Source organism: Scyliorhinus torazame, chromosome 2 (genome assembly GCF_047496885.1).
Source record: "Scyliorhinus torazame isolate Kashiwa2021f chromosome 2, sScyTor2.1, whole genome shotgun sequence".
Taxonomy (NCBI): Eukaryota; Metazoa; Chordata; class Chondrichthyes; order Carcharhiniformes; family Scyliorhinidae; genus Scyliorhinus; species Scyliorhinus torazame.
Genome location: NC_092708.1, coordinates 171,219,371 through 171,235,562, shown reverse-complemented (window position 1 = coordinate 171,235,562; position 16,192 = coordinate 171,219,371). Strand labels below are relative to the sequence as shown.

At 47.9% G+C, this 16,192-nt stretch overlaps 1 protein-coding gene across 6 annotated transcripts in view; it reads left to right on the top strand.

The window, feature by feature from the left end:
- LOC140393638 (uncharacterized protein C2orf80) overlaps window positions 1-16,192 on the top strand; it is a 53,387-nt gene that overhangs the window by 13,270 nt on the left and 23,925 nt on the right. For 3 of the 6 annotated variants that reach the window (XM_072479940.1, XM_072479917.1, XM_072479925.1), the window contains exon 4: window positions 5,013-5,095. The exons of the other annotated variants lie outside the window; for them this stretch is intronic. In XM_072479940.1, the coding sequence (XP_072336041.1) occupies window positions 5,013-5,095 (83 nt within the window). The remainder of the gene's footprint in view (window positions 1-5,012; window positions 5,096-16,192) is intronic. 6 annotated transcript variants of the gene reach the window in all.

Here is a 16,192-nt window from a genome sequence, read left to right as displayed (position 1 = left end):
AGTCCACAGTTTTTCCCTTGATGGCTGAGGCCCGGCAGGCCTTCAACCACATCAAGGCAGACATCGTCAAGGCCACGATGCATGGAGTCGACGAGCCCCTCCCCTTTCAGCTGGAGAGCGATGCATCGGACGTAGCTCTGGCCGCCACCCTCAATCAGGCGGGCAGACCTGTGGCCTTCTTCTCCCGCATCCTCCATGCCTCCAAAATCCAGCACTCCTCTGTTGAAAAGGAGGCCCAAGCCATTGTGGAAGCTGTGCGACATTGGAGGCATTACCTGGCCGGCAGGAGGTTCACTCTCCTCACTGACCAACGGTCGGTTGACTTTATGCTTAATAATACACAGCGGGGCAAGATCAAAAATGACAAGATCTTGAGGTGGAGGATAGAGCTCTCCACCTACATTCATGAGATCTTGTTTCGCCCGGGGAAGCTCAACGAACCCCCTGATGCCCTATCCCGAGGTACATGTGCCAGCGCACAAGTGGACCGACTCCGGGCTCTCTGACCTGGACTCTCTGACTATGACCTCTGCCACCCGTGGGTCACCCGGTTCTTCCATTTTGTCAAGGCCCGCAACCTGCCCTACTCCATTGAGGAGGTCAGAACCGTCATCAGAGACTGCCAAGTCTGCACAGAGTGCAAGCTGCACTTCTTTCGGCCAGATAGAGCGCACCTGGTGAAGGCCTCCCACCCCTTTGATGCCTCAGCATGGACTTCAAAGGGCCCCTCCCCTCCACCGACCGCAACGCGTACTTCCTGAACGTGATTGACGAGTACTCCCGGTTCCCTTTCACCATCCAATGCCCCGATATGACTTCTGCCACGGTAATCAAAGCCCTGCACAGCATCTTCACTCTGTTCGGTTTCCCCACCTATATCCGCAGTGGTCGGGGCTCCTCTTTCATGACCAATGAGCTGCGTCAGTTTCTGCTCAGCAAGGGCATCGCCTCAAGCAGGCTGACCAGCTACAACCCCCGGGGAAACGGGCAGATGGAGAGGGAGAACGGGCCGTCCTGCAGTCTAAAAATCTCCCGGTCTCCCGCTGGCAGGAGGTCCTCCCCGACGCGCTCTACTCCATCCGATCGCTCCTCTGCACCGCGACAAATGAGACCCCTCACGAACGTGTGTTTGCCTTCACCAGGAAGTCCACCTCCGGGGTCTCACTCCCAACATGGCTGACAGTTCCTGGACCCGTCCTCCTCCGGAAGCATGTGCGGAGCCGTAAATCGGACCCCTTGGTCGAAAAAGTCCACCTCCTACAAGCAAACCCGCAGTACGCCTATGTGGCACACCCCGACGGGCGCCAAGACACAGTCTTCCTCCGGGACCTGGCACCCGCTGGGACCCCACACACGACCCCCAACCTGACACGGCCCCCCCCCCCCCCGCCCCCAGTTGCCTCATTCACCCCTGCGTCACTCACCTTCCGTCCAGCAAACCTCACCGCAGCCCCCACCCCAGCAGGATCCGTCCTCCCACTGGATCCACTCAGGGGTGATGAAGATGAGGACAACACGCTCCCGGAGTCGCAGGTGACCAGGTCGGCACCCACATCTCCACCAGGACTGAGGCGATCGCGTAGGAGTGTCAAAGCCCCCGACAGACTTAATTTGTAATGTTTCCACCACCCCCGCCGGACTCTTCTTTTTAACAGGAGGTGAATGTGGTGAACACCACTAGTGGCATATTATATGTGTTACGGCACTGCCCATATATTAGAGGTTCAATGGTAAACCCCTGCCTGCTGGCTCTGCCCAGAAGGCGGCGTATAAAAGTGTGTGCTCTCCGATGCTGCAGTATACTGGTTCCAGCTACAGGAGGCACAACATCTTGTTCAATAAAGCCTCGATTGTTCCACCATTCTCGTCTCGTGGTCATTGACGGTACATCAGTCGACAGGCATTGTTTCACAGTATTGACCAATCACAAGCCAATGTTGGGGTTATTCAAAGAGGACAGGGCAATCCCACCTATAGCGTCAGCTACAATTCTTCAACGATGGGCTCTATTGTTGGCGGCATAGGAATACACACTGGAACATAGCCCTGGGACGCAGTTCATGAACATTGATGCATTGAGTAGGCTCCCCCTACAGACGAGGCCACTAACATACTGCAGTGCAGACAAGGTCATTGCTACTATACATTTTATGGATACATTGCCAGTCACCGAGGCCCAAATACATGTGGACCGAAACTGACTGTTTGTTATTCAAGGTTCATCATGTTGTGTTGTATGGGGGCCAGCATCATGCCCTTCCCAGTGAACTGAAAGCTTTAACCTCAAAGATTGCTGAGTTCAGCATGGACGACAGTATACTCCTTTGGGGGACGCGCGTGGTGGTTCCACACAAGGGACAAGGCCCCACCTTGGCAAACCCCATAACGGACTTCTTGGAGTGTCTAAAATGAAAATGTTCAGCCGAAGTTACGTGTGGTGGTCAGGATTTGACACGGAAATTGAGCAGCTTGCTCAACAGTGCGGAGTGTTCCCGGAGCAGCAGAAGCTCCCGCCTGTGGCACGGCTTCATCCTTGGGAGTGGCTGGGTCAACCGTGAGTATGTCTCCATGATGATTTTGCCGGTCCTCTTCAGTGGTCCATGTTCTTCATTGACGCGCATTCAAAATGGCTGGACGTCCACAGGATGTCACCAACGACTTTGAAAGTGGTGATCGAGAAGCTCAGGCTCTCTTTTAGCATGCGCGGCAGTACCAGTACTCGGAGGTACTAGTCTCCGACAATGGAAAACTGTTTACTAGTGCAGAGTTCGAAAATGTCATGGGGACGAATGGAGTGCTCCACATACGTACTACCCCATATCACCCGACTTCAAATGTTTTGCTAAAAGAGCGGTCCAAGCATTCAAACATGGCATGAATAAGCAGACCTCGGGGTCCCATGACACGCATTTGGTGTGCTTCATTTTCTGGTATTGCTCCATGCTGCACGCAGCTCGTGGCACCAGTGGAGCTTCTCATAGGACATCGGTTTTGAACTTGCCTTCGCCTTGCGTTGCCCGATATCTCGCTGCAGCGAGAAGTTACGGCAAGCGGAGCTCCTCAGTGCACAAAATGGGGCTATGTGCAGCCTCGGCTGCGCATTTTCCATTTAGGCCCTTATCTAACACGGTAACATTTTATAACCATGTATTTCTCGGTGCTGTGAGCACCGGAAACACGCGTTTGAAACCGCTCATTAAGGGACCTTGTTCCCTTTTAGTTGAATCATGCCCAGAGGCGCTTCATACATCTGTAAATAAACCTTTAATTCCCAACTCTTCCCGTGTGGCTGCTTCTGTGAACTCAACAGTCCAAATGGTAGATTTCACCTACATAGACAGTAATTGTTGGCAGTTATTTGATCATGGGTGCCTGATCCTGTCCACACCCCATGTCTACGCCAAATAGCAAACACGAACTGAACAATAGTTGTTTTCACCTCTCTAGAACAGGTACAACAAAGTTGATCACAGTTTCATCCCCAAAACATATTGGAATGTTAAACTACAGATAATGAATTCCTTGTGACAGAGCTGATTAAACTCCCCGACACCTCCGCTACTAATCAGTTATGTAATGTGTAATTCAATGTGTCCTCTCAAAGAAAGGTAATTGCTGACTAAAAATGAATGCAATAATTAGGAAACAGAATTCATACCATATATACTGCATTTACAGGAGGCAACTTATAGTAGTTGGAAAAAGTAAAAGTAAAATGTGAGCTGGTCAGTAATTTAAATTATAGTACTGCCAGCCATACTGCTGTAAAGTAGAATGGCTTCAAGCATACAGACAATCATTCTTCATCCAGTTAGTCACTTTTCTTGACCTGATTAAACATTAAAAATACAAAATCTTGTCAATTGTCTTTACTGGCCGTCTATCCTGTTCCATTCAGTTTTCCCATACATCTTAGCTGTATCTCCCCACGTAGATACTATTCCATCACTGTCCAAGAGTTCCATACCAATCTCAAGCCAAAAGGATTGCCAATAACAATCTTCTCGTCATACCGCTATCAACCCAAATAAATGTCATTGTGAATTGGTTTGTAATTTATACTATAGAATTCCTACAGTGCAGAAGAGCACCCTACCTAGGCCCACTCCCCGCCCTATCCTCATAACCCCACCTGACCTGCAAATCTTTGGACACTAAGGGGCAATTTAGCATGGCCAATCCACCTAACCTGCACATCTTTGGACAGTGGGAGGAAACCGGAGCACCCGGAGAAAACCCACGCAGACACGGGGAGAATGTGCAAACTCCACACAACCAGTCACCCAAGGCTGGAATTGAGGCATACAAGGCTGTGGGTCAAATGCTGGAAAGTGAGATTAGAATGGTTAGGTGGTTGTTTTGATTGGCACATATGCGATGGGCTGAAGGGACTTTTCTGTGGTATATGATTCTATGACTCTATGATTCTATGAACCTGGATCCCTGGTGCTGTGAGGCAGCAGTGCTAACCATTGTGTCACCGTGCCACTTCAAAAACATATTGAGAACATCTATTGCAAAATAGGGGCTCAAAAGAAATGACACTTCTGTTAATCAGACCATGAATGCTACAGGTGAGAGTGAATTATATGAACTGTTACACTGGGCTTAATTTTCATAACATACATAATTTGTTGAGATTGTACAATATAAGTTTCAATTTCTTGGGTTTTTATTATTTCAAAATATTATTTATAAAATCTTTCACATATACTCAGAATTTTTTCCCGCACCAGAGTTATACATCAATACTGAGGGAATGTATACAATATGTTAAAAGGGAAGCCATTTTACAGTCTCTCTTTGTGAGCATGGTCAAACTCAAATGTTTACTGAATAAAGAAGAGTTTAGCCAAATGCTAATAATTCTGTTTCACATTTAAATGGCTCTCCAAGAACTATCGCTCTAATGTGCATGATTACAGCAAGCAGTTTATAAACACCATACAAAGATAATTCTATAGAATAGATTAAACAAGATTAAAAATAATCTTGTAATGTTTATTACACAGGCACATTATGATTTGGCGATCAATGTTGCTTTGCTTTGGCTAAATGAAGAGGAAGATCAGGAAGTTCTTGAAAATGAGAAAGTGTGAGTACTACCTGTCACGGATAAAGAACTGGCCAGTAAATTATATTGTCCAACAAGACAGGTCACGTTTTACTAATCAAAGTAAATGATACAATTACATTGTTTTGAACAAACAAGTGTCATATTTTCCTTAGTTGAAAAAAAGTCACCTAATCATTTTTGAAGGGCAAAGAATTCTCAGAGTAGTACGCAACGCAAAACAAATAATCTGCCAGTACTGTCTAAAAGCAGGCTCCCAAAAGAGTTCCTGATTGAACGAGCAAGGATGCATTGTTTAAATTATATTTAATTGTTAATTACTTTTTTTTTCTTTTCATGGGATGTGGGTTTCAATGGCTAGGTCAGCATTTATTGCCCATTCCCAATTGCCATTGAGAAGGTCATGGTGAGCTGTATTCTTGAACCACTTGCTGTCCATGTAGTGTAGGTACACCCACCGTGCTCCATAGAATGCACCACAGAATCTCCACAGTGCAGAAAAGACCATTTGGCTCATTGAGTCTGCACAAACTCTTCGAACAAAGAACAAACGTGATATTCCTTTCACAAAACTATGTTGACCGTGCCTCATTAACTTGAATTTTCCCAAGTGCCTGCCCATAACATCTTAAATAATAACTTCCAAGATTTTCCCTATGACAGGCATTAAGTTAACTGGCCTGCAGTTCCCTGCATTATTACGCTCCCTTTTTGAATCAAGGAGTTATATTCGCTATTTTCCAATCTAATGGAACTTCCCCTGAATCTATGGAATTAATGCAACCAGCACAACCAAGTTTTTAAAAAATAAATATTTTTATTGAAGGCATTACCCCCCCCCCCACACACAAAATCAGAGCACCACCTCTGCCCACTCCCCTCCCCTATCCCCGTGACCCCACCTAACCTGCATATATTTGGACATTAAGAGGCAATTTAGTATGGCCAATACACCTTTGGACTGAGGGAGGAAACTGGAGCACCCGGTGGAAACCCATGCAGACATGGGGAGGACGTGCAAATTCAACACGGACAAACACCCAAGGCTGGAATCAAGCCTGGGTCCCTGGCACTGTGAGGCAGCAGTGCTAACACTGTGCCACCATGCTGTTAGGAAGGGAGTTCCAGGATTTTGACCCAGTGACAGTGAAGGAACGACAATATATGTCCAAGTCAGGATGGGGTATGGCTTGGAGGAGAACTTGCAGGTTGTGGTATTCCTATGCATCTGCTGCCCTTATCCTTCTAGGTGGTAGATGCAACAAGTTTGGAAGGAGTTGTTGAAGGAGACTTCTTGAATTGCTGCAGTGAATCTGGTAGATGGCGGATATTGCTGGCAATGTGTGTTGGTGCTGGAGGGAATGGATGTTTAAGGTTGTAGATGGGGTGCCAATCTAGTGGGCTGCTTTGTCTTGGATGGTAGAGCTCCTTGAGTGTGATTGGAGCTGCACTCATCCAGGCAAGTGGAGAGTATTCCATTACACTCTTGACTTGTTCCTTGTAGATGGTGGACAGTCTTTAGGGAGTCAGGAGGTGAGTTATTTGCTGCAGAATTCCTAGTCTCAGACTTGGTCTTGTAGCCGCAGTATTATTGTGGCTAGTCCAGCTCAGTTTCTGGTTAATGGTAACCCTCAGGATGATGATGAAAATGAAATGAAAATCGCTTATTGTCACAAGTAGGCTTCAATGAAGTTACTGTGAAAAGCCCCTAGTCGCCACATTCCGGCGCCTGTTCGGGGAGGCTGGCACGGGAATTGAACCGGGCTGCTGGCCTGCCTTGGTCTGCTGTAAAAGCCAGCTATTTAGCATGCTAATGATAGTGGGGATTCAGTGATGGTGATGCCATTGAATGCCAAGGGGAGATAGTTGGATTCTCTCTTGTTTGAGATGATCATTGCCTGCACATGTGTGGTGAGAATAATACTTGCCACCTATCAGCCCATGCATGAATGTTGTCCAGGTCTTTTTGCATTTGGACAGAGAGTACTTCAGTATCTGAGGAGTTGTGAATGGTGCTGAACATTGCACAATCATCAGAGAACATCCCCACTTCAGACCTTCTGATGGAAGGAGGATCATTGTTGAAGCAGCTGATGATGGTTGGGCCTAGGACACTATCCTGAGAAACTGCTGCAGTGATGTCCTGGGACTGAGAGTACTGACCTTCAACCAACACAATCATCTTCCTTTGTTCTAGGTATGACTCCAATCAGTGGAGAGTTTCCCCCGGATAAACCACAGTAAACATCTATTGAGTTAATAACCTGTTTATCTCAAAGTTTATGCATTCGGGATTTTAAGGCGTAACACAACTCTACAACACAACTTTTATTGTATTGCAAACAATTCTGGGATCTAAGTATTTTGATAATGCAGTTTATTTGGATGTTGGAATGTGTCAATCCTGAAGTGCATTAACAGTAGATGGTTGTACTTTTTTCCAAAAATGTTTTTATTGTTGATTTTGTATTTTTGACATTATTGCTGCTGTAATTGTCACCCAGGCAAAAACATTTCGAAGGATGTTAAGACACCTTATAAGCAATAGCTGATATGTTGTACAAATTTATTCTGAATATGGAAAATGATTTAATTTAAAAAAAAACATTTAATTGACGCATTTATAATTTTAACATTTAAACATTCTAAACAGCAGAGCAGACCGACACACGCAACAACATCACAATAACATACCCAACTTCCACCCCGCCCTACCTCCTGACTGCCCGTATGTTTGATTCCCTACCCTTATTCTACAATGCCAATGCCTCTCTCTCCCCCCCCCCCCCCTCTTTCCCCCCCCCCCCCCCCCCCTTAAAGAAGTCGATGAATGGCTGCCACTTCCAAGCGAACCCCTGGATCGAATCTCTTAAGGCAAACTTAATCTTCTCCAGCCTGAGGAACCCTGCCATGTCACTGACCCACACCCCTGACTTTGGAGGCTCCAAGTCCCTCCATCCCAGCAAAATCTGTCTCTGGGCCACCAGGGAGGCAAAGGCCAAAATGTTGGCCTCTCTCCCCTCTTGGGCACCCGGATCCTCTGACACCCCAAATATTGCCATCTCTGGACTCGGAATAACCCTCCCTTCCAGGACCTCTGACATGACGTCCGCCACTCCCTGCCAGAATCCCCTCAGCTTCGGACACGCCCAAACCATGTGTGCGTGATCCGCCGGGCTTCCCCCACACCGTCTACACCTGTCCACCTCCTCAAAAAGCCTACTCATCCGGGCCATAGTCATAGGAGTCAAATTGTGTGTGTGTGGGGGTGGGAAACTGAAGTGACATCACAGAAAAGCTGTGACCTGAGTGGTTGGTTGGGAATCTACACTAAATTAAAAAAATTAAGCATTGGTAACTAATTAAACATAATTACTTAATTATAATTTAGTACTATATTTAGCTTTCACATTTATAGTAGAAATCTAGTGCTAGGAAACAGATAGTTAACAGTAACTTTTAAAAACATTTTAAAAAAACTTTTAATTTTAATTTACTAATTAATTGACGCAATGTCAGTTAGAGAGGTGCAGTGCTCTGACTGTGAGATGTGGCAGGTCCAGGAGGCTTCCAGCGTCCCGGATGGCTTCATCTGCAGAAAGTGCACCCAACTGGAGCTCCTCACAGACCGCATGGTTCGGTTGGAGCAGCAATTGGATGCACTTAGGAGCATGCAGGTGGCGGAAAGCGTCATAGATTGCAGTTATATAAATGTGGTCACACCCAAGGTGCAGGCAGAGAAATGGGTGACCACCAGAAAGGGCAGGCAGTCAGTGCAGGAATCCCCTGTGGTTGCCCCCTCTCGAACAGGTATACATACCCCTTTGGATACTGTCGGGGGGGATAGCCTATCAGGGGAAAACAGCAGCAGCCAGAGTAGTGGCACCACGGCTAGCTCTGATGTTCAGAAGGGAGGGTCAAAGCGCAGAAGAGCAATAGTAATAGGGGACTCTACAGTGAGGGGCACAGATAGGCGCTTCTGTGGATGTGAAAGAGACTCCAGGATGGTATGTTGCCTCCCTGGTGCCAGGGTCCAGGATGTCTCCGAACGGGTCGAGGGCATCCTGAAGGGGGAGGGCAAACAGGCAGAGGTCGTTGCACATATTGGTACTAACGACATAGGCAGGAAGGAGCATGAGGTCCTGCAGCAGGAGTTCAGGCAGCTAGGCAGAAAGTTAAAAGACAGGACCTCTAGGGTTGTAATCTCGGGATTACTCCCTGTGCCACGTGCCAGTGAGGATAGAAATAGGAAGATAGAGCAGCTAAACACGTGGCTAAACAGCTGGTGTAGGAGGGAGGGTTTCCGTTATCTGGACCACTGGGAGCTCTTCCGGGGCAGGTGTGACCTATATAAGAAGGGCGGGTTGCATCTAAACTGGAGAGGCATAAATATCCTGGCCGCGAGGTTTGCTAGTGTCACATGGGAGGGTTTAAACTAGTATGGCAGGGGGGTGGGCACGGGAGCAATAGGTCAGAAGGTGAGAGCATTGAGGGAGAACTAGGGAATAGGGACAGTGTGGCTCTGCAGAGCAGACAGGGAGAAGTTGCTGGACACAGCGGGTCTGGTGGCCTGAAGTGCATATGTTTTAATGCAAGAAGTATTACGGGTAAGGCAGATGAACTTAGAGCTTGGATTAGTACTTGGAACTATGATGTTGTTGCCATTACAGAGACCTGGTTGAGGGAAGGGCAGGATTGGAAGCTAAACGTTCCAGGATTTAGATGTTTCAGGCGGGATAGAAGGGGATGTAAAAGGGGTGGTGGAGTTGCGCTACTGGTTAGGGAGGATATCACAGCTGTACTACGGGAGGACACCTCAGAGGGCAGTGAGGCTATATGGGTAGAGATCAGGAATAAGAAGGGTGCAGTCACAATTTTGGGGGTTTACTACAGGCCTCCCAACAGCCAGCGGGTGATAGAGGAGCAGATAGGTCGACAGATTTTGGAAAAGAGTAAAAACAACAGGGTTGTGGTGATGGGAGACTTCAACTTCCCCAATATTGACGGGGACTCACTGAGTGCCAGGGGCTTAGATGGGGCAGAGTTTTTAAGGAGCAGCCAGGAGGGCTTCTTAAAACAATATGTAGACAGTCCAACTAGGGAAGTGGCGGTACTGGACCTGGTATTGGGGAATGAGCCCGGCCAGGTGGTAGAAGGTGGGATCAGTAGGGGAGCATTTCGGGAACAGTGACCACAATTCAATAAGTTTTAAAGTGCTGGTGGACAAGGATAAGAGTGGTCCTAGGGTGAATGTGCTAAATTGGGGGAAGGCTAATTATAACAATATTAGGCGGGAACTGAAGAACCTAGATTGGGGGCGGATGTTTGAGGGCAAATCAACATCTGACATGTGGGAGGCTTTCAAGTGTCAGTTGAAAGGAATTCAGGACCGGCATGTTCCTGTGAGGAAGAAGGATAAATACGGCAATTTTCAGGAACCTTGGATAACGAGAGATATTGTAGGCCTCGTCAAAAAGAAAAAGGAGGCATTTGTCAGGGCTAAAAGGCTGGGAACAGACGAAGCCTGTGTGGAATATAAGGAAAGTAGGAAGGAACTTAAGCAAGGAGTCAGGAGGGCTAGAAGGGGGTCACGAAAAGTCATTGGCAAATAGGGTTATGGAAAATCCCAAGGCTTTTTACACGTACATAAAAAGCAAGAGGGTAGCCAGGGAAAGGGTTGGCCCACTGAGGGATAGGCAAGGGAATCTATGTGTGGAGCCAGAGGAAATTGGCGAGGTACTAAATGAATACTTTGCATCAGTATTCACCAAAGAGAAGGAATTGGTAGATGTTGAGTCTGGAGAAGGGTGTGTAGATAGCCTGGGTCACATTGAGATCCAAAAAGACGAGGTGTTGGGCGTCTTAAAAAATATTAAGGTAGATAAGTCCCCAGGGCCTGATGGGATCTACCCCAGAATACTGAAGGAGGCTGGAGAGGAAATTGCTGCGGCCTTGACAGAAATCTTTGGATCCTCACTGTCTTCAGGTGATGTCCCGGAGGACTGGAGAATAGCCAATGTTGTTCCTCTGTTTAAGAAGGGTAGCAAGGATAATCCAGGGAACTACAGGCCGGTGAACCTTACTTCAGTGGTAGGGAAATTACTGGAGAGAATTCTTCGAGACAGGATCTACTCCCATTTGGAAGCAAATGGATGTATTAGTGAGAGGCAGCATGGTTTTGTGAAGGGGAGGTCGTGTCTCACTAACTTGATAGAGTTTTTCGAGGAGGTCACAAAGATGATTGATGCAGGTAGGGCAGTGGATGTTGTCTGTATGGACTTCAGTAAGGCCTTTGACAAGGTCCCTCATGATAGACTAGTACAAAAGATGAAGTCACACGGGATCAGGGGTGAGCTGGCAAGGTGGATACAGAACTGGCTAGGTCATAGAAGGCAGAGAGTAGCAATGGAAGGATGCTTTTCTAATTGGTGGGCTGTGACCAGTGGTCTTCCGCAGGGATCAGTGCTGGAACCTTTGCTGTTTGTAGTATATATAAATGATTTGGAGGAAAATGTAACTGGTCTGATTAGTAAGTTTGCAGACGACACAAAGGTTGGTGGAATTGCGGATAGCGATGAGGACTGTCAGAGGATACAGCAGGATTTAGATTGTTTGGAGACTTGGGCGGAGAGATGGCAGATGGAGTTTAATCCGGACAAATGTGAGGTAATGCATTTTGGAAGGCCTAATGCAGGTAGGGAATATACAGTGAATGGTAGAACCCTCAAGAGTATTGAAAGTCAGAGAGATCTAGGAGTACAGGTCCACAGGTCACTGAAAGGGGCAACACAGGTGGCGAAGGTAGTCAAGAAGGCATACGGCATGCTTGCCTTCATTGGCCGGGGCATTGAGTATAAGAATTGGCAAGTCATGTTGCAGCTGTATAGAACCTTAGTTAGGCCACACTTGGAGTATAGTGTTCAATTCTGGTCGCCACACTACCAGAAGGATGTGGAGGCTTTAGAGAGTGTGCAGAAGAGATTTACCAGAATGTTGCCTGGTATGGAGGGCATTAGCTATGAGGAGCGGTTGAATAAACTCGGTTTGTTCTCACTGTAACGACGGAGGTTGAGGGGCGACCTGATAGAGGTCTACAAAATTATGAGGGGCATAGACAGAGTGGATAATCAGAGGCTTTTCCCCAGGGTAGAGGGGTCAATTACTAGGGGGCATAGGTTTAAGGTGAGAGGGGCGAGGTTTAGAGTAGATGTACGAGGCAAGTTTTTTACACAGAGGGAGTAGTGGGTGCCTGGAACTCACTACCGGAGGAGGTGGTGGAAGCAGGGACGATAGTGACATTTAAGGGGCATCTTGACAAATACATGAATATGATGGGAATAGAGGGATACGGACCCAGGAAGTGTAGAAGATTGTAGTTTAGTCGGGCAGCATGGCCGGCAAGGGCTTGGAGGGCCGAAGGGCCTGTTCCTGTGCTGTACATTTCTTTGTTCTTTGTTCTTTGATCCCTATGGACCACCTTGAACTGGATCAGGCTAAACCTGGCGCACGATGAGGATGAATAGACTCTCCTCAAGGCCTTTTCCCATAGTCCGACTTCCAACTCCCTTCCCAACTCTTCCTCCCACTTCCTCTCCACCTTCCCGATTGGGACCCCTTCCCACTCCATCAATTCCTTTTATATTTCCGACACCCTCCCCTCCCCAACCCCTGTTTTAGACATCACCTTATCCCGCAGTCCCCTTATTAGAGAGAGGCGAGGGAAACTTGGAACCTGCCTCCGGACAAAGTCCCGTACCTGCAGGTACCTAAATCCCTTCCCACCCGGTAACTCAAACTCCTCTAATCTCTCCAGGTTCAGAAAACCCCCTTCAATGAAGAAATCACCAAATCTCTCAATCTCTGTTCGCTGCTACCTCCTAAAGCCCCTGTCCAGCCCTCCTGGAACAAAACGGTGGTTGTCACAGATCGGTGATCACACCGACGCCCCCTCCAGTCTCATGTGCTGCCTCCATTGCCCCACACCCTCAGGGCTGCCACTACCACTGAACTTGTGGAGTACCGAGCTGTGAGAACGGCAGAGGTGCCGTTAACAAAGCCTCCAAACTCGTACCCTTACAAGATGCTGCCTTTATTCGTTCCCACACCGACCCCTCCCCAACTACCAATTTCCTAACCATCGATATATTCGCCGCCCAGTAATAATTAATAAAATTCGGAAGGGCCAAGCCCCCCATCCCGCGCCCCAACCCCAATCCAAAAGGACCTTCCTCACCCTCGGGGCTTTCTCAGCCCATACAAAACCCGAGATCACCGCGTTCATCTTCCTGAAAAATGCCTTCGGGATAAACATTGGAAGACATTGAAATACAAATAGCAATCTCAGGAGGACTGTCACCTGCACAGTCTGTACCCTCCCCGCCAATGTCAGCGGGAGCATGTCCCACCTGCGGATGTCCCCTTTCATTTGCTCAACCGCCCTGCCCAAATTTAACTTATGGAACTGACCCCAGTCCCTCGCCACCTGAATCCCCAAGTACCCAAAACTCCTTCCCACCACTTTAAACGGTAACTCCCTCAGTCTCCTCTCCTGCCCCCATGCCTGGATCGTGAACACCTCACTCTTATCCATGTTTCATTTGTAGCCTGAGAACCGACCAAATGTCCTCCAATATCTCCATAATCCCCCCCCATCATTGGCTGCAGGAATAGTGCCAGAGGACTGGAGGATAGCAAATGTGGTCCCTTTGTTCAAAAAGGGGAGCAGAGACAACCCCGGCAACTATAGACTGGTGAGCCTCACGTCTGTAGTGGGTAAAGTCTTGGAGGGGATTATAAGAGACAAGATTTATAATCATCTAGATAGGAATAATATGATCAGGGATAGTCAGCATGGCTTTGTGAAGGGTAGGTCATGCCTCACAAACCTTATGGATTTCAGCAAAGCGTTTGATAAGGTTCCCCACGGTAGGCTATTGCAGAAAATACGGAGGCTGGGGATTGAGGGTGATTTAGAGATGTGGATCAGAAATTGGCTAGCTGAAAGAAGACAGAGGGTGGTGGTTGATGGGAAATGTTCAGAATGGAGTTCAGTTACAAGTGGCGTACCACAAGGATCTGTTCTGGGGCCGTTGCTGTTTGTCATTTTTATCAATGACCTAGAGGAAGGCGCAGAAGGGTGGGTGAGTAAATTTGCAGACGACACTAAAGTCGGTGGTGTTGTCGACATTGTGGAAGGATGTAGCAGGTTACAGAGGGACATAGATAAGCTGCAGAGCTGGGCTGAGAGGTGGCAAATGGAGTTTAATGTAGAGAAGTGTGAGGTGATTCACTTTGGAAGGAATAACAGGAATGCGGAATATTTGGCTAATGGTAAAGTTCTTGGAAGTGTGGATGAGCAGAGGGATCTAGGTGTCCATGTACATAGATCCCTGAAAGTTGCCACCCAGGTTGATAGGGTTGTGAAGAAGGCCTATGGAGTGTTGGCCTTTATTGGTAGAGGGATTGAGTTCCGGAGTCATGAGGTCATGTTGCAGCTGTAAAAAACTCTGGTACGGCCGCATTTGGAGTATTGCGTACAGTTCTGGTCACCACATTATAGGAAGGACGTGGAGGCTTTGGAGCGGGTGCAGAGGAGATTTACCAGGATGTTGCCTGGTATGGAGGGAAAATCTTATGAGGAAAGGCTGATGGACTTGAGGTTGTTTTCGTTGGAGAGAAGAAGGTTAAGAGGAGACTAAATAGAGGCATACAAAATGATCAGGGGGTTAGATAGGGTGGACAGTGAGAGCCTTCTCCCGCGGATGGAAATGGCTGGCACGAGGGGACATAGCTTTAAACTGAGGGGTAATAGATATAGGACAGAGGTCAGAGGTTGATTCTTTACGCAAAGAGTGGTGAGGCCGTGGAATGCCCTACCTGCAACAATAGTGAACTCGCCAACATTGAGGGCATTTAAAAGTTTATTGGATAAGCATATGGATGGTAAAGGCATAGTTTAGGTTAGATGGCTTTTGTTTCGGTGCAACATTGTGGGCCGAAGGGCCTGTACTGCGCTGTATCGTTCTATGTTCTATGTTCTATGTAACCTGTCCAGCTCCGCCCATTCAGCCTTCTCCTTATGGGCCCAAATTGAAATGAGTTCCCCCCTGATAACTGCCTTCAGTGCCTCCCACACCACCCCTGCCGAGATCTAACCCATATCATTGATCCTTATATATCCACGAATCGCCTCCCTCACCCGCTCACACACCTCGTCCTCTGCCAGCAGCCCTACATCTAACTTCCATTGCGGCCGCTGGGTCTTTCCTTTACTCACTTGCAGGTTTACCCAGTGTGGGGAGTGGCCTGGCACCACAATTGCTGAATATTCAGTATCCACCACCTCAGCCAGCAGCGTTTTGTCCAGCACAAAGGAATCTATCCGGGAGTAGACCTTATGCACATGGGAGTAGAATGAAAACTCCTTACTCCTTGGCCTCCCAAATCTCCATGGGTCCACCCCTCCCATGTGCTCCATAAACCCACGTAGCTCTTTTGCCGTAGCTGACACCTTTCCGGACCTGGGACTCAACCGGTGCAGTCTCGGATCCAGTACCGTGTTAAAGTCTCCCCCATAATCAGTCGATACGAATCCAGGTCCGGGATCTTCCTTAGCACCCTCCTAACAAACTCAACATCATCCCAGTTTGGAGCATATATATTCACCAAAACCACAGCCATTCCCTCCAGCTGCCCACTAACCATAATGAATCTACCTCCCTGGGTCCGCCTCTATCCTCTCCACCTCAAATGCCATCCTTTTATTGACCAGGATTGCCACCCACCTCGTTTTAAAGTCCAATCCCGAATGGAACACCTGTCCGACACATCCCTCCCTGAAGCTAATCTGATCCCCCACCTTCAAGTGTGTTCTCCTGCAACATGGTCATGTCCGCCTTCAGTTGCCTCAAGTGTGTGAACACACAGGGCAACACGGTGGCGCAGTGGGTTAGCCCTGTTGCTTCACGGCGCCGAGGTCCCAGGTTTGATCCCGGCTCTGGGTCACTGTCCATGTGGAGTTTGCACATTCTCCCCGTGTCTGCGTCGGTTCTGCCCCACAATCCAAAGATGTGAAAGGTAGGTGGATGGGCCACGCTAAATTGGCCTTTAATTGGAAAA